We start from the raw sequence: 18,698 nt of genomic DNA, 5'->3' as shown, positions 1-18,698 counted from the left end.
ACACACACACACACACACACACACACACACACACACACACACACATGCGTGCTTACACTGGTTGATGCAGTTTTGCCTTCATTTGAATAGGAGAACAAACAAGGAAACGATTCAAAACCCTCTTCAGGCTTTGTCATGAACATCAGTGAGGCATTTTCTTGTCCCCTTTGTCCACTGCAAGGTGTGCATCATGGTGAAGGGTATGCACTCAAGGGCACACAAAGCTGCTTTTTGGTCATCCAAGTTCAGAGGTCAGCCACCGTGTCTCGTCTGCCACCACCTCATAGGAAACACTAGAGCCAAGTTAACAGAGGGAATGCTTCCATACTATGATCAACACATCTTATCCAGAAAGGAAAAGTGGACCAGAATTAACTGTACAGGGAGCTGGAAAACATACAGACAAAGGCTTAGAATCTCACGTGAAGGATCTATTATAGTAAACACTGTTAATCTTTCCCTCCTAACAGTAAATACCACTTCCCATAAACCAAAGGTGCTGATTGGGGCTAAGTCTGGATGAAATCTGGGTCCCATTCTTATTAGGAAAAAAGAAAAGCCAAAAGATCACTATTTAATAATCTAGGAGACAGATATAATCCCATTGGGTTCTGGTTTTGTAAAACTGCCCCATGATTTCCCACAGGCATGTATATTCTGGTCAACGGTACCTAATCTGTGTTTGGTGGCTGGAAACTTAAACGTTCCACTCAGTCAGGGAACATAGGTGTTAGAATACAACATGCCATGTGGCAGTTATGAGGAGCTGCCAGGAGCTACTCAGGAGAGGCTAAAAGCAAGCTGATGATCTTCCAGAAAAATTTCCCTGGGAAACTGATGAAAGAGCCTTTGAGAGGCCAGGCCCAGTGGACAAAGCTTAGCAAGTGATTCCTGCAGCTGCTGTGCCTTTCCTGTCCTTATAAAATTAATATATAATACCTGGTCATTAGTCTACCCTACTGTGCAGATTTCCGCAGATCAATGAAGATGTACTGTCTTAGGTAGTATTACTATATAGATAAATCGATGATTTCTTAATTCTTAATGATGATCCTATAAGAATTCCTAAAATTATGCTAGTAATTATTAAGCCCTTTATAGGACTGCTATTAAAGCCTTCTCTGATATGAAAACTGCAATTAGAACTCTGCCAGTCTTCACGTGTCATGAGTTAATTGCTTCTGAGATAGAGAGTAAGCATGTACAACGTAGGGACACATTCCTAGAGTCAAAGGTCATAAAAGGGAACTAACGATTTATTGTAAGTACAAGGACAGAGGATAAAATATTGACTTGGTTTATCTGTATAAAACATCCATACTATCTTAGTCACAGCTATGGGACTAGTCATTTGATCCTAAGCTATCTAAATTGAAAACCTCTGACATTGCTCTCCCTATAGGCATTCTTTAAACTAGTTCAATGGAGTTTTCTCTTTCCAGGTGGCATTGAGTGGGGGGGGGATTTTAGAATTCTACCACTATAGGGATTGAGAAAGCCATAGATGACCATCAGTGGTGACTGTAAACTTCCAGAGAAACAAGGCTGGATCTAATAAGTCCACTACAGCCTTGGGGTGTTTGATAAGTGTTCCCCCTTTTAGGGACAGATGGGAAGCACAGGGAGAGGAGAAGAGAATTCAAATTTAGGCTCACTCTTCCTCAAACCAATCCAAGAGGAGGCTGCAATATTTTTATTCCTTAATGTTCACAAAAATGAACAACTTAGTTAAAAAAAATCAAGCCAATGATAGAGCTAAACACTTCTCAAAAGATGAAATACAGTTTAAGAAAATGTTCAACACCCTTCGTCATCAGGAAAGCTCAAAACTACTTTGAGATTCCATCTTATACCAGTCACGATGGCTAAAATCCAAAACAAAACCAAACAAAACACAAAACCAAATACAGCCAACCAATCAACCAACCAACCAACCAACGTGGGGAAAGGGAGATATGTATTCATTGCTGGTGGGAGTGCAAATTGGTCAGCCAACATAGAGATGGAGGTAAAGCATAGATTATATGATCCAGCTAGACCCATAGCCTACTGTGAAAATGTTTGGTTATCCTTGCTGCTCTAATAATATCCAGGAGACAGATACAGCCTAGGTGCCCATCAGTTAATGAAAGGAAAATGATAACGTGGTATATCTACCCAGTGGAAAATTATTCAGCTATTAAGAAAACTATTATGAAAATCTCAGGCAAACAATCACTCTGAGTGAGGTAACCTAGACCCAGAAAGATGAATAGGAACTTTTTTTTTTTTAAATCTCATTTGTGTAGGGTTCTCTACACAAAACAACCAGAAAAACTTAGTGGTATGTGGACATGTTTGGTATTACTGACATTTTAACAACAGTAAATACTCGAATCTGTGAGCATGGGATATTTCCACTTTATTGTATAGATATATAAACGCAGAGACATGTTATAGCTATCACTTACTAACACACATTAGCTACAAGATACTACAGGAACTGCTTGGCCGGGGCCTGTTCGAAGGCAATATCAATTTGTCATTGAGGTCTGTTTTCCTTAGTCCTTCCCTCATTTGTTTTCAGTGAGTGATATAGCAGAGAGCCTATGCTAGTTATATGTACAGTTCTGCTATGATGATACCCGACAGAAACTATGAAGGAGAAAGGGTTTATCCTGGATTGTGGCTTCAAAATGTTTTGGTCCACGGAGTCTAAGAAAGACTGGCTGCTTCTCATGGTGGAAGCGTGTGCAGAGTCTGCACTTCATGTCACTATGTACTTGAAGAGAGGAGGAGGTGGGAGAGAATAGGCTCGACTCTCAGCCTTCCAAATGCTGTTACCCTGTAACACAGTTCCCCATGTTGGGGGACCCCCAACCATAAAATGACTTTGCTATTTCATAACTCTAATTCTGCTACTGTTATGAATCATAATGTAAGTACCTGATATGCAGGACATCTGATATTTGACCCATGTGAAAGGGTCATTTGACCCCCAAGGGAGTTGCAACCTGTGGGTTGAAAACCACTACAAGAGAATAGAGAGGGAATATCAGGGGCCAGGTAGAACTCTCAAAGGCTTACCCTTCGTCATTGACTTCTGTACGACAGACCCCACCGATTAAAGGCTCCAGAGCCTCTCTGAATAGCCCCAACTACGGGAAGAGTCAGCATTCAAAGTGTGAGACGCCAGGGCCAGTTCTATTTCAAACTGCTCCAGAGGCCGTGCCCACGTTAGACACGCAGCAATGGCGTTGTTCAGTGTTAGGGTGCATTGGAGGTTTTGTGAACACCCATGTGGGGCATTAGTTTTTCGGTCCTATTAGAAACATCAGGAACTTGAACAGATATAGGAATCTGACTAGGTCAACACAGGTCATGTTTCTCCAACTGTTGGGGAGGCCAGGCAAGTCATCTCACCTTTTAGGCACAGGCATGTTGGGAGGTCAGAAAGCACACCTCTTTCTCCTAATTTAAGGCTATTTTAATCGGTCTCCTAACTTTACTTGTGCAAGCCGATACTGCAAGCGACAGTGTCCATTCTACTCATTCTGTTCTGTGTGACTGTATGACTTGATTGCTTGGTCCCTTTTGAAAGTGAGATGTTATTCTGTTACCATTCCTATTTTTTTTTTCTTTAACTGTGGCAAAGTGATTTCAAAGCAAACTTACTAAACACATTTTAACTTTTCCAACAGAATGATATGTTAATGTGGGGTGTGGCTGGATTTTATTATAATTATAATTTGGGCTAGGGTCTACAAAGAAACAAGTGCCAGTGGAGAGTAGGAAATCACTATGTTGCTTTTTATTACATTGACTTTTGTACTTATGCCATTTGTGTCCCTTCTGCCCTTCTGCCCCCTCTAGTGCACCTACCCTTCTTAAATTCATAAGTTCATTAATAATATTCCTTTAAACATGCACACCCACATGCACAGTCATGCGCGTGCACGTGCACATGCGTGTGTACACACACACACACACACACACACACACACACACACACACGCAGCAACCCATAAAGTCTATTTATTGTTGCTTGCATGTGCATGTGCTTCAGACTAAGAATTTGGGACTGGATAACCTGATGCTCCCTGGAGAAAATTGGTTCTTCAGCTTGCTTATAGCTCTTGATTGAGGGACTGGGCTTATAAAGGCTTACTAAAATTCCCTCCCTCCATCAACACTAGGGTAATGACTGCTGTCACTATTCAGGACTTGGTTAGGTTAACAATATGCTGAGATCTCATGCACTCAGCTCCACCTGCCGTGTCTAGAGGACACGGTCTCATGGCAGGAGTCCTGGTTCTCTTGCTCTTACAGATTCTCTGCCCCCTTCCCCACGGAAGCATTGCAGTTGTGTCTGAGCACCTGCAGCCGCTCGTTCTCTGCAGTTTGACCGGTTGTAGATTGCTGAGGACCGGCCATGGCTTGGAGATGGGGAGTCTGAGAGAAGAGGTGTTTGAGAATGGTGGAAAAAAAACCGGCTTGAGGTGAAATTGTGGCTTTCAAGCTGACAGCCTATGTTCTGCTTGAGGCAGCTTTCCAGACAGCTCTCTCTCTATCTTACAATTCTTAAAACTCTCTGGAAAGCTCATCTCTTACAAACCCGAAGCCCAGGCTTTTATTTACATATCAACTCAGTCATTACCCCAGGTTCCCTTTTGGTTATCCCATGAACCAGCATCCCATGACCCCAGCCCCTAGAGAAAGCAAGCACACATTGCAAATGAATTCAGAGATCTGCCTGCCCTTGTAAGCATAGTCAATAAGCTAGCTGGGTGGGATCCTGTCATGAGATTACCATTCCCACCATGTCTGGGCTCAAAAGAGCTCTGTTCTAGGCTGACCTTTAACACAGGAATCTGCCTGCCTTTGTATCTTTCTGAGAAGCTGGTTCATAGTGCAGCTGCCTCTGTTCTGTTAGGTCAATGAAGCCCCTTATATAATCCATATCGCATCCTTACGTTTTGCATAGTTGAGAAATTATATTATTTTTGAACATATGTTTTCTTTCCCATAGCCTTAAGAGCTGTCCTGGAGGCCTCAGTGTTTACCTTTTTTTTTTTTTTTTTTTTGCTAAGGACCTAGACACACCCTCACCTGTCTCTTGGAGTCTTTTAACAGCAGAAGCATTCCCTGAAGGAGGAACATGAAAATATACACATTATTATACAAACAAGCATTATGCCCTCAGCAACCATTCACACCTGTATAGGCCCACACTCTGATGGCTCTGTTCAGGGCTGGGAACCATGTCACGCTGTCCCTTGAATAGCCAACCTGGGCTGGGCCGTGGATTCCTATCATAATCTCCATCTCTTTGCAAAAAGAAGCTTCTTTGATGAGGGATGCAAGCTTTACTTACCCGTGAGTATACAGATGAGTATCTAGATGCACTTAGAAATTACATTGGTTTAAGAGAATTGTAGTGTAAGTTTTTCTACTCTAACATCTATAGTCTCTTCAGCTGTGGGTACTTAGCTAGGTTTATACCAAATTTACCAAGCTAGAATTCCTTCCTATTGAATAGACCTTAGGTCTTCCTACTGGACAGTTGTCGTTCACCCTGAGATAAAAGTGTCACACTTGAACTTGAGGGCTGTCTTGCCATGCTGGTCATTGTGCTTGCTCTACTTCTTTGGGAGCTTGCAGAACACTGTCAGATACTGTGAGACCCCAGCCCCAAGGAGGAGCCTCCAGGGCAGATCTACATTCATCCAACAAGGCCTTGTGTTCACAGTGTGGTATTTTCAGTCATAGGATTCTGCCTTCAAATCTTGTAAGGCAACCAAGGGCTTGGGCCCACTTGACCAAAAACTACAAAGGAGGTTCTCCATTGCCTGATATTAGGATTTTTGGTAGATTGTCTGTATCTCTTGGGGAAAGCATTATAACTCGCTGTGGTACAACTCCACTAAAAATAGGAAAACAATCTAAATATGCATATATGATATATATTTTTAAGTTAGCTTCTAAAATGTTTCCTGTAGCTTTAAAAATATTCTTTTTTTTCCTATGACACATCAATAGTTCATTACTTTATTTTGCATGTAAATATGTGGTCCAGGTTGAACTGCTAAGTGCAAAAGACAATAGAGGAAAAAGGAACTTCAAGCTCTGGGAGGGCTACAGCGTAACACATACAGTGAGGTTCTACTCCAACCTTCTCCCTACTTCAGATTGCATGAGTATCCCCCACAGGTTCATGAGATTAGTGCCCAGACTGCAACTCATGGAAAGACTTAGACCACTGAGCTATACTCTTAAAGGAGATGATGAAACCCTAACACTGCCCTGCCTCCCCTTCTGCTTTCTGTTCCCACGCACTTTCTACCATAATGGCCCAAAACAACACTGCAAGTCGCCATAGGAGAGAATCTCCAAAAACAAAAGGGGGGGGGAGGAACCTTTTCTCTTTTTAAGTTGATTGTTGGGGTGTTTCTTCCACTACCAGAACCCTGGCCAATCCACTTTCAATATATTCAAAATACTGTATCGATAATTTCCTATTAAAGTGTATGTTTTTCCATCCTGGAACTCTTATTACCATTTCTTTCTCCTTTGAACCTCTATGGAACATAAGTTCTGTCTTGAGTTCTCTATTTTCTGCTCTACTACACCTTTAATGGGTCACCAAAAAAAATAATAAAGCCTTAAATCAGAAAGGGATTTTTGAAAATATTCTTAATGTTATTTATCTTTCCTTTTGTCTCCCTTTCTCAGTTAAGTTTCATGCCTCCCCCTCTCATAGCACCTATGTCCCACCATCGCTCTCTGGGGTTCCTCCCCTCCTCACTTTATGGCTGATTTCTGTTTTCCTGGCTCTTGTAAGTCCTTCAGTTTATATGCCCACCCCTTTAAAAGACCAATACAGGGAGAAACGCAGGGTTGCAGAATTAAGAGGGTGATAATATGATCCCGCAGAGAATGTTTTGAAAGTCTGTGCTTGACCAACGAGTATTTTAGGGGGTGTCCTGCATGCAGCTATGAAAATGATCAGCCATGTTAGCAACATTTTATTGTTCTCAATTGTGGGGACAGTACGCCGAAGTATCCCGGAAGATGCGTGGCTGCCGTCAGTAACCTGAACATTTTCGTATATCTTTTCCTCAGTGATGTGGAAATTATTTTTAAAAGGCATGATAAATGATACAAAGAAAACCCTTACCAGCTCTTCCTAGCCCGAAGAGTAAACCTGCAGGCATCCACCTTCCTTTTTACAGTTAGCAGGATGGTTGGTAACTGAAGCTATGCATCTTATTCTCCAGCCCTTTCTGCTCTGGTTTCCCTAGCGACAACCCTGCAGGTTCAGGGGCCGGAGCTTCCGTTACTGGACACAACGCCCACCCTGCCCAGCCTGATGCTCCGCAGCTAAGTTCCAAGACCACCAAGGGAGCCATGTTCCTTCTTCTTTTGCTCGTTTTGCATCTTAACGGGCTGCAGGCAGGCCAGAGTGAGTACAGAGATCGAAGCTGCTCCGGGGCTTCTAGCTTCTGGCTTCTGAGAGGGCAGAGGCGAAGTCTGCGACCCCCTGCTCACTAAACTAGCCTGGCTTTCTCTTTGCTCCTCTTTGGCTGCAAAGCATTCTCTGGAGTGAGATGGTTTCATATCTGTAACACAGATAACAACGAATGGTATCCGGGCTCCCAATTCTGTTACTCTGTGTGTAAATGGTAGTCCTGACTCAATTCATCACTACAAAGAAACTGGCTTTTTTGTTTGTTTTGCTTTTTGTTTTGTTTTGGTTTGTTTTCCGTTTAAGTCCCTGGCTTGCCAACTGCTGCCCTCTACAGTTTTTCTTGACTAATTTCTTTTAAAAAATTTTTTTTTTTCATATTCTTTTCCCTCCCTCAGATCCTCAATACCGCCCTACCCACTCAACTTCATATTCTTTCTCTTGCCTTAAACAAAAACCTCCAAACAAAATCAAAACAAAGCAAAATAAAAGGGAAAAAAACCCTAATAAGATTAAAAAGTACCAAAGTAGCCGGGCGGTGGTGGCGCACACCTTTAATCCCAGCACTTGGGAGGCAGAAGCAGGCGGATTTCTGAGTTGGAGGCCAGCCTGGTCTACAAAGTGAGTTCCACTACACAGAGAAACCCTGTCTCGGAAAAAAAAAAAAAGTGCCAAAGTAAAACCAAGAAAGCACACAAAACAATGAAGTCCCTTGACTGTCCAACTTCTCCTGGGCGTGGGGGCTTCCCAGAGTATGCCTGATAATACCTAGGGTTGTTGGGCCAATAGAGAAAACCGACTTCCACTTCCTTAATAACCAGCATTCTTTCAGCGTGAGTCTATATGTTCCTAAGCCTTTTACAACCCTGACGTTCGGTATTTGAGTAGTTTAGCTGTGTAGCAGAGAGTAGGAAGAGAAGAGAGAAGAGGGAAGGAGAGGAGGATGAATTAGCAACAATTTAATAGACAGTGGGAAGGGTAAAAGAAAAGATGTATAAGCCACTCAAAACAACTACTAATGTAGAGAAAGAGATGCACAGTTAGACTCAAAAAATAAGATATCAAAACAGTATTAGTTATATTTTACTTTTAGATCCTCAGAGAACCACCCTGCAGACAACTGTTCCTGAAAAGATCTCATCACTGGATGTGGAAACAGATCCAGAAAACCATGTAAGGGCAACACCATCTTTATAGGCTCGCTCCTGTGAGGCTGTGCACATCGTGACCCAAGCTGCTTAGATAGAGGGAGCGGGTAGAGCCCAGAGAAACTCCTCTGCAGCAGAGCATTGTGGGATAGGAGGGATGGGCACCCCACAGGTGCCAAAAAGGCAGCAAGCAGCAGGTGTGTCCTCCCCTGGTTACAGTGAGGCTGAGGCTGGGGTAAGAGGGAACTGATTCTGAGGGTGAGGTGAAGCTTGCATTGGCTAAGCCAGATGATACTGGTTTATTAATACCAGGCAAGCTTCAGCTGGCCACAGCTGCTAAGCCTAGCTCTCAGTTTAGAATCTTGAAGACTCAGAAATCTACATGAGACAGGAAGTCAAAAGATGTGTGTGTGTGTATGTGTATGTATGTATATATATATGTATTATCTATATCTCTTATATATTATATATGTATTAATTTTGTCATTCCTTTAAAACATACAGTGGATTAAACACATGAGCTAGCACGTGACTGACATTTTAAAAATATTCCTGTTACAGATGGCTTATCTTATTACAATAAATGAAACCCCCCATTTCATCCACCTTAAAAAACAGTAAGTACTTATTTTGTCCTTCCAAATGTCAAGGTTTTGACTTTTTACAAGAGTTATGGTTATAATCTCTTCAGTTCAGATGTATTAATGGCTACTGAATGGTGGCCATTAGACAAGGTCCTAGACGTACAAAGAGGATAAAACAAGGCCTGAAGAACATGTATAGAACAGGAAAATGTATTCCAAGGTACCAGTTCTAAGAAGCAGAGTTTTATTAAACTTTGTCAAGGAATGCTTGAGTAATGTTCTTTGCAATTCAGGAGGTGCCTGAAGACAATGTAAAAGGTGCAGTGCACACACTGGGCTCCCACAGGTCAGGTGATCAGTGTGAGGGTTGATGGGGGTGAATCGTAAGTTACAGCACGAGAAAGACAGACTCCACAGGCCTCCAGACGGACTCAGTAGAACAACCGGGAAACAGTGAGGGACCGCAGATCCTCTAAGTCTTTCTCAAGGAAATGGAGAGGCTATATTGTGTATCTAAGTGATGATTATGAGCCAGGAAGATATTTAAAGGGGGATTGAATACTTACAGTATTTTCCAGTGGAGAGGTGTCTATAAGAATTTGAATCTCTGAGGATGTTCAAAAGGTCTGTAGACTCCATAGTAAGCAGTAGCTGTGCTATTGATTGGCCCACATATACAGAAAGTGCTTATGAACCTTGGAAATGAACAGATACTTTGGCGTTTGGTGGGGAAGTGTGTAGCTAACCTGGAAGATGAAGCTGGAGGATCAGGGAGGCAGGACAAGAGGCAGAGGAGAAGGTGTAATAAGTCAGAGATGGGGATGCGTGAGTGGTCGTTGTTTCAGGCAGGTGTGCATAATCGCTACAGGTCTGAGCAGAAATGTGCCTTTTGAATTTAAAAAGCTGTTGCTTTTAGACATTTCCCACAGAACCTTAAGGGTGGTTAAGAGCCAAGAAAGTGGGGGGCTGGAGAGATGGGCTGCTCAGTGGTTAAGAGCACTGACTGCTCTTCCAGAGGTCCCAAGTTCAATTCCCAGCAACCACATGGTGGCTCACAAGCATCTGTAAAGAGATCTGATGCCTTCTTCTGGTGTGTCTGAAGACAGCAACAGTGTAGTCATAAGCACAAAATAAATAAATAAATAAATAACCAAGTAAGTGGGAGAGATATGTGTGTAGATGACAGTTATGATAAACAAATAAGCTGTGAACACTTAAAATAGGACAGAGCAGTATTGGAGCGTGACAGCAAACGAGAATGCCTTCACTTGGTAGTCACTTAAACACAGCTTTTCTAATAACTGCACAAGCGTACAGAAATCACAGGAGAGAAATGGCTCCGAGCTCATTCATGTATGGGATGGGATCTGGGGCACAGGTATAAGGGCTTTATCTCACATAATAAAACAATAACACCGATTAAGGAGAGAAGTAAGGCAGATTCAGAGGATGTGAGAGTGACTGATTGGGAAGGTGTATGCCATGACTGGTAGGAATGGTGGCAAGCTTTTAAACATTTACTGGGGTGAGAGACTACAAGAGAAATTTCTGACTATTGTTATTAAGAACTTGGAGAAGATCTTGATGGTACCTGTCTGTGGGCCCAGTATTCAGTTGTGTCTACATAGTTGTGTCGAGAAGGATGAGGTGGAAGTGGGGAGCGGGAAGAGGAGGAGGAGGATAAAGAGAAGGAGGACCTGGAGGAGGAGGAGGGGAAGGAGAAGGAGGAGGAGGAGAAGGAGGAGGACTAGAAGGAGGAGGGAGAACTGGAGGAGGATGGAGAGGAGGAGGGAGAACTAGAGGAGGAGGAGGGAGAGGAAAAGGAAGGAGAATTGGAGGAGGAGGAGGAGGAGGAGGAGGAACTGCAGGAGGAGGGGGGAAAAGAAGGAGGTGGAAGAGGAGGGGGAATTGAAGAAGGAGGAAGAAGAGGAGGAGGGAGAACTGGAGGAAGAAGAGGAGGAGGTGGGAGATGAGGAGGAGAAGGAAGAGGAGAAAGACGAGAAGGGGGAAGGGGAAGTGAAGGAGTGGGAGGGAATGGATTAGGAGCAACATGACTGGAATTTATGGAGCTGATGGAACATAAATTTGTAGTGAGATCAAGAGAATTGTCTAATATTAGTGTGAATCCCACATTCTAATTTAGAGATTCAAGTATAGCATCTGAATGTAATGAATGGCAATGACAAAGATTTCAAAGGCCCTGGACATCGGCGCCTGTATTATTTTCCAGTTGAGTTAGCTACCATCTTGAGTGGCCCATTAATGTTCATTTTAGTGTCTTCTCTATTCAAAGGCTCATATCAGTGACAGGAAGCTATTTAGACAATGGAATATAGAGGCTGAGAGCTGTATTCAATTCGTATATGTCAATTTGTATATGAAGACTTATCTTTTTCATTTACTCCATTGGAAGATGTTTTCGGGATTTTTTTTTATTCTTTGCATAGATCATTTATAATGTCAACTGCAGAGGTTTATACTTATGACAGAAATGATGTTCGACATTCTCAACCTTTGTCAGCTCTGGTAAGCCGTAAGGTTTTCTTATGTACAGATTTGCTATTTGGGCTTTCTCTTAAAAATGAACAATCTCTAATGACTTTAGTATTACTTGATACATTGAAATTGATGATACAATTTGGAATTGTATAACCTACTCTGATGCTATTTCCTGCTTAATATAAAATGATTGGGTAATTGGACTATCGTGCAAAAATATTGAGGTAGGGAGATAATAAATGTGCACGACATGTCTTGGATGTGTGTTTAAGGACGACTTAACCATCGGCTTTCATTTGTATATTTTTCCCCCCAGGAAAATTGCAATTACAATGGATATGTTGCAGGTTTTCCAAATTCTATCGTGACCCTCACCATTTGCACAGGACTCAGGTAGTATATTATTTAAAGATATTTTCCTACATAGGTTTCTATTGCGGTGAGACAGCCCATGACAAAAAGCAACTTGGGAGGGCAGAGTATGTTTCATTAGTGCTTCTTGGCTAATAGTCCATCGTTAATGGAAGTCAGGACAGACGCTTGGAAGCAGGCTCTGAAACCAAGGTCATGGAGGAATGTGGCTTACTTATTGTCCATGACTTGATCAGTTTGCTTTCTTACACCACTCTGGGTCATCTGTCCCAGAGGTGGTGACATCACCCATGGTAGCCTGGGTCCTTCACACCAATCATTAATCAAGAAAATACAAGCTTGCCTATAGGCGATATGATGGAGCCACTTTCTCCACTGAAGTTTCCCTTTCCGAAGACTCTAGCCTGTGTTGAATTGACAACAAAGCAACTGGGATAGAAGCCAAAATCGCCAGCACTGTATGCTGTCTTACGAGTTAGTCCTCTGTACGCCCGTTCTCATTCTGTATTCAGCTTTATTTTTCAGTCCTCTGAGAAATGAATCCAAATTGAGAATTTGTGAGTCTGTTCTGTTCCCGGGGAGAGGCCATGTATGGATTCTCACGGGACCTAGTAGTTGAGGCCTCAAGATGTCTTGAGTGTTGGGGAGTGGTAATCAATACTTCCAAACTTCTCTAGTTCCTACCCACTGTTGATTTTGATTTACTAGAATAAATGGGAATTCTTGAGGATAATAGTAACTTCTGTTTATTGGCCACTTTTAGGCATGTGTTTCCTTCAGTTCACCCACACTAATAATTTATGACCAAGGTATCGAGGGAAAAAAAGTCAAATGTATCATAGATAAGAGACCTGTCTTAGTCAGGGTCTCTCTCTTGCTGTGATATAACACCATGACCAAAACAACCTGGGGAGGAAAGGCTTTATCTCATCTTACCATTTACAAGCCCATCACACTAGCATGTCAGGTCAAGAACTCAGAGGCAGTAACTGATGCAGAGACCAGATAGGAGGACTGCTCCTCACGGGTTGCTCAGTTCAGTCGGCGGTCATCTATGACCCAGGACCACACCCAGGGATGGCACTGCTCAAAAAGGGCTGGACCCTCCCATATTAGTCATCAGTCAAGAGAACACCCCAAAGGCTTGCCTACATACCGGGACTGTACTGGCTAGTTTTGTGTCAACTTGACACAGCTGGAGTTATCACAGAGAAAGGAGCTTTAGTTGGGGGAAATGCCACCATGAGATCCAGCTGTGGGGCATTTTCTCAATTAGTGATCAAGGGGGAAGGGCCCTTTGTAGGTGGCACCATCTCTGGACTGGTAGTCTTGGATTCTATAAGAGAGCAGGCTGAGCAAGCCAGTAAAGAACATTCCTTCATGGCCTCTGCATCAGCTTCTGCTCCCTGACCTGCTTGAGTTCCTGTCCTGACTTCTTTCAGTGATGAACAGCAATGTGGAAATGTAAGCTGAATAAACCCTTTCCTCCCCAACTTGCTTCTTGGTCATGATGTTTGTGCAGGAATAGAAACACTGACTAAGACAGGGACAATCTATCTGTTGGAGGCATCCTCTCAATTAAGACCACCTACCTCTTTTAAAAGCTATGTCTCAAGTTTGTGTCAAGTTAACAGTGACCAACCAACACACAACCCAAGATGAAGGAAAAGAGAACCCACAGACTCCACACACTAGTACAGAAAGCTAATACTAATACAGTGGAGAATCTTAGTTGTTTAGGGACACATATCCATGTCTTCACCTGACCTCTTTAATGTCTATAACAGACAGGCACGAGCAATCCCATAGCACAGTGATGTAGTTCTGGGATAACCTTGACAAAAATACAGGTAAAATATGCCATCCAAGATGGCTTCAGACTGAAGAAAACCCTGGCCAACATTTGCCTTTAGAATTTTATAGATTTGGATGAATTATTGTAGCTTTCCTTTAACTGTTCGATCACCCAGGGGAACAATACAATTTGAAAATGTCTCCTATGCAATCGAGCCCGTGGAAACCCTGTCAGGATTTGTGCACGTGATCTATGAGAACACAAACAAACATGCTGTGATTCCTGACCTGGGAAAGAATCAGTCATACGGTTGGTCTGATGAATCAGATTATCAATTCCGAAGCAACATGAAGGTCAGTGTTCATTGTTTCTACTTATTTATTATAATTTTGTGAAATAAAAAATGTATTTTTTCTTTTGCAATACACCTTACTACGGTTTTACTTTTTAAACACCCCCCCTCTTTTTTTTTTCTTCTCCTCTGTATAGCCCTAGCTGTCCTAGAGTTCACCAGAGACCTGCCTGCCTCTGCCTCCCAAGTCCTGACGTTAAAGGCACGCGCCACCAGGCCTTGCTGGCATGGCTTTACTTTGTAAAGGAAGGTCCTGTGTCATCTTACAGTAGCTCGTGGATTGACAGTTGAAATTGGACACAAATTCAGTAAACACTTAATGAATACCAGAAGCAAGGAGCTTTGAGCATAGAACTGAAAGTGAGGCGACAACTTTAGATAATTAAATTTCCAGGTCACTTCAGTGAAAGTATTAACACTTTCCTTGCCATTCAAAAATAGATAATTCCAATGACTTACATAAGGTCAACTAAGTAATGAGCGTTCCCTTAGCCAAGACCCATGAACTGGCAAGGTGAACACCATCAACTGTAAACTTCAGGAGTCCTCTGAAATGCATGGTTAGCTAAAGGCAGCTTTCTCACACCTACCTGTTAGCAAAAATATCCTCCTCTGTGGATAGTTTGAGATTATCAGAAGGGTTAAGAAAAAAACAAGGATTTGGGGATAAACCTAGCATGTTATTTCAAATGTTATAGATTCCTGACTTACCATCCAGCTAGAGACATCTAAATGAAAGTTATTGCTAACCATGGCACGTCTGTGCTGGGAGATCCTCTAAAGGAAGTCCTTACATTTTGTGCCTGGAAACAGAATTATTACAAGCAATAGCACCTATCTTTCGCCTTGTTGATAAAAATAATTCTAATAGAAGGGAACATTTAGATATGTTTCTCAGGACCCATGCCATTGTGTTTTTCAGAAAGCTGGATTTATCATGTTACGCCAACGATTCATTAAGATGGATATCATTGTGGATAAAAAGCTGGTGTGTCCTCTTCTCTTTATGTTCTGTTGATTTTGACCATTTCCTAGATGAGAATAGTGTGTTGTGACCATATCTGCCTTTGTGCCCTGTGTGACCTTCTCTCCACTTCGGTGTACTCCCTTATGGTACCAGGGGCCATCCCTGTCTTTCCTTGACAGGTCAGTACTGTAGCCTGCAGAGTCCACAGCTGGGCAAGGCCATTGAAGACATTTGTCTCATAGTTGTCTTCTGACACTGGGGGAGACAAGATAGCAGAGCATGAGCTACTGGTTCCATTCCAGCTTGACTCCTCTGTGTCTCGTCTCGGGAGTATATGTTTTTCTTGGCAATAAAGTTTTAGTTCCGATTTTTTTTTTTTTTTCGAGACAGGGTTTCTCTGTGCAGTCCTGGCCCTCCTGGAACTCACTCTGTAGACCAGGCTGGCTTCAAACTTAGAAATCCGCCTGCCTCTGCCTCTGCCTCCCAAGTGCTGGGACTAAAGGTGTGTGCCACCACTACCCAGCTAGTTCCGATTTCTTATGAACAATCGTCGTCTGTATTGTTTTGGGAACTTTTAGCATCAGAGGTATTTAGCATGTGGCACTGGGATTTCCCTTTAAGAACCCATTGCTACCAGAAGCAGCACTATCTGCATTAGCAGGTTACCTCTGTTTACGCCCTTCTGACATGATGATGTTCAGTTAGTTTATAAAATAGGAGTTTTCTATGTGCTCTTCTTAGATGGGTTGCCTCTTTCATCCCCTACTAATCCTCTATCTGTTTATGTCATTCTGTTCCTAGTATGTCCCCCTTCTGTTGTCAATACCGTATGTATTTGGCTCTCACCCCACCCCTGCCCCCAGCCCTACCCCCAGGTCTCCTTTCGTGGATTCTTAAGGTTTACTCAGGGCACCTGTATGCTTAAGGGCGTGGACTTGTCTATTTCAAGTCATTCTTTTTTTTTTTTTTTTTTTTTTTAGAACTTGGCATTTTTTTTTTTTTTTTTTTTTTTTTTTCAGTTTGATTACATGGGCTCTGATACTAAAGTTGTGCTACAGAAAGTCATTCAGATCATCGGTTTCGTTAACACTGTGAGTTTTCAAAAGCAAGTTTATTTTTTAATATATATATATATATATATATATATATATATATATACATACATACACACACACACATGCACACACATATGAATTAATGTGTGTCATATTTTGCTAAGCTCCTGAAGCCTCTTTGTAACCTGAAATAACCATGCTAAATATGTTTTTAGGTGTTTCAAGTGATGCTCAAAATTAGATACAAGTTCTCCTTTATCTTTTTAGATGCTCTCCAAGTTAAAACTGACTGTTGTAATAAACTCCATTGAAATCTGGTCGAAGGAAAACAAAATTAATTTCTCAGAGGCACCCAATGACTTATTGGTTCAGTTTTCAATTTGGAAACACGAGTATAGACCACACCACGTTGCATACTTACTGGCGTAAGCACATAATTCTGTACCTACTAACATTGAAGGAATAACTCACATGATGTAATATATTAATTTTGAAATTTTTGTTGTAAGAAATTAGAAGTTATAAGTCTATGAGAATGAATCCAACTGATTTGGCTTACACATGTCTGTTAACCTGTTATCAAATCTCTACAGTTCTGTTTCCTATCTAATTACTCACCTAGTTAATCATTTCATTTTCTAATAAAGAAGTACTAACTCTTAGTGATAAATAAATAGCAGGGCCTAAAAATTGAAGTTGTAGGGATTTCTAGCTAAATACTCAAAATTTGATACACCCACAAACACACATGCAGAATAGATGGAACCAGACTGGAACATCACCACTGCTGGGGCAAGGGCACTATCAATAGATGATTTGAGCTTATCCTCATATATTTCTAGGTAGTTATCAGCTTCGCAATGGATGCATTAAAATATTCTTCATAGCGAAGCCCCGGGAAGTATATTCAAATAGGACAGCCCTGTAGCTGCATAGAGCTTAGGTTACAGTAAATGTTTAGTGATATTTGATCCTATGAAAACTTTGATATTACTAACACTGCTTTTCAATCTACTCATGATCATTGTGTAGATTTGAGGAGCACCCTGCTTCCACGGGGGCTCTATATCCAGGGAATCTGTGCAAACTGGAGTACAATGCTGCTGTTGCCCTGGTATGCAATTACTATCTTGTTCTCCCTCCCCCTTTAGTCATGTTTTGAACAATTCCTAAATATTTTAAAGAAGGAAAAACTTTTATTTATCTGCTTGATTATGTATTTACTTACTTTATTTATTTGTATTTATATATTTATTCTTCTCCCATATAATCCATCCTGACCATAGCTTCCCTCCTCCCTCCACTCCCCTCAGTTTCTCTGCCCCCCCAGATCCACTCCCCAGGCTCCCACCTCTCCAAGCCCACAATTCCCATCCCTTCTGCCCACCCAAGAAAAGAGCAGGTCTCCCAGGGACATCAACTGAATGCAGCATCGCAAGTTACAGTAAGATGTGAGGCACATACCCTTACATCAAGGCCTGGGTCAGCAAACCCAGTAAGGTGAAGGGGTCCCAAGATCAGGGTTCCTCACCAAAACACCAAGCCAATAACCACAGCACGTAGAAAGAGGACCCAGCGCAGACTCATGCAGGCTCTTTGACCACTGCTTGTGAGCCCTTATGAGCCCCGCTGAGTTGATTCTGAGGGCCATGTTTTCCTGGTGTCTTCCATCCCTCTCTTCGGCAGGGTTCCCCAAGCTCTGTGGGGGAGGACTCAGATAGAGACCTCCAACCTGAGCTGCTTCTCCAGAGAATGTTTTGGATCCTAACTTCCTGAGTTGTTCTGTGTATCTTCCTTGGGTAAATCTTTTGGGAGAGTAATTTCTCCCTTAGCAGAAGGGTGGAAACTGCTTTCCTTCGTTGTGTCTGAGCAGCTCCCTGAAGGAATCTCTTCTCTCTTTCTCAGATGTGGAAGAATGTTGCACATACCTTTTGTTTTTATCTCCTATCTATCTCCCCACCCCCCCAATTCCTAGCATAGACTGAGCTGCCTTTCCTTTTTGTGGTTTGACTTAATGTCTTCATTTTGATCATTCTGATGTTGATGGGAGACTACAGGATCCATGAAGGCTTTGGAATGTCCCCTATTTTAGACCCATGCTCTGTATTTTATTTTATTTTATTTTATTTTATTTTATTTTATTTTATTTTATTTTATTTTTGTCTGTCAGTACTTTTGGCCACTGCACTAGTTATGACCCAACCCTGTGGTTTTGGCTTTACTTCCCCAGTGAATGGTCACACCGAGGGACTCACACTACTGGCTGTATTGTGTACCGTAAAGTTTGGCTCTCAGCACGTCTACATTTTTGTCACGTATTAATCATTTTTTCATTGAGTTATGAGAGCTCCTTACATGATGCACACTTCAGCAGATACATACTTTTCCAACTTCTTTCCCATGGGCTGCCTTTTGATTTGTTGATTGATTCACTGCCGTTTTAAAAAAAAGACTTCCTCCTCCTCCTCCTCCTCCTCCTCCT

General features: G+C 42.1%; 1 protein-coding gene across 1 annotated transcript in view; it reads left to right on the top strand.

Moving 5' to 3' along the window:
- The first annotated feature begins 7,386 nt into the window (after window positions 1-7,386).
- The window catches only part of LOC110336231 (disintegrin and metalloproteinase domain-containing protein 5-like), a 55,224-nt gene continuing 43,912 nt past the window's right edge, over window positions 7,387-18,698 (top strand). Inside the window, exons 1-10 of the mRNA XM_021218690.1 lie at window positions 7,387-7,441; window positions 8,538-8,617; window positions 9,154-9,209; window positions 11,624-11,702; window positions 11,992-12,068; window positions 14,018-14,195; window positions 15,117-15,182; window positions 16,181-16,252; window positions 16,484-16,641; window positions 17,249-17,330. Of these exons, the coding sequence (XP_021074349.1) occupies window positions 7,387-7,441; window positions 8,538-8,617; window positions 9,154-9,209; window positions 11,624-11,702; window positions 11,992-12,068; window positions 14,018-14,195; window positions 15,117-15,182; window positions 16,181-16,252; window positions 16,484-16,641; window positions 17,249-17,330 (903 nt within the window). The remainder of the gene's footprint in view (window positions 7,442-8,537; window positions 8,618-9,153; window positions 9,210-11,623; window positions 11,703-11,991; window positions 12,069-14,017; window positions 14,196-15,116; window positions 15,183-16,180; window positions 16,253-16,483; window positions 16,642-17,248; window positions 17,331-18,698) is intronic.

Source organism: Mus pahari, chromosome 19, assembly GCF_900095145.1.
Source record: "Mus pahari chromosome 19, PAHARI_EIJ_v1.1, whole genome shotgun sequence".
Classification (NCBI taxonomy): Eukaryota; Metazoa; Chordata; class Mammalia; order Rodentia; family Muridae; genus Mus; species Mus pahari.
Note: the sequence above shows the minus strand (reverse complement) of the source record. Positions and strands in the feature narration are given on the sequence as shown.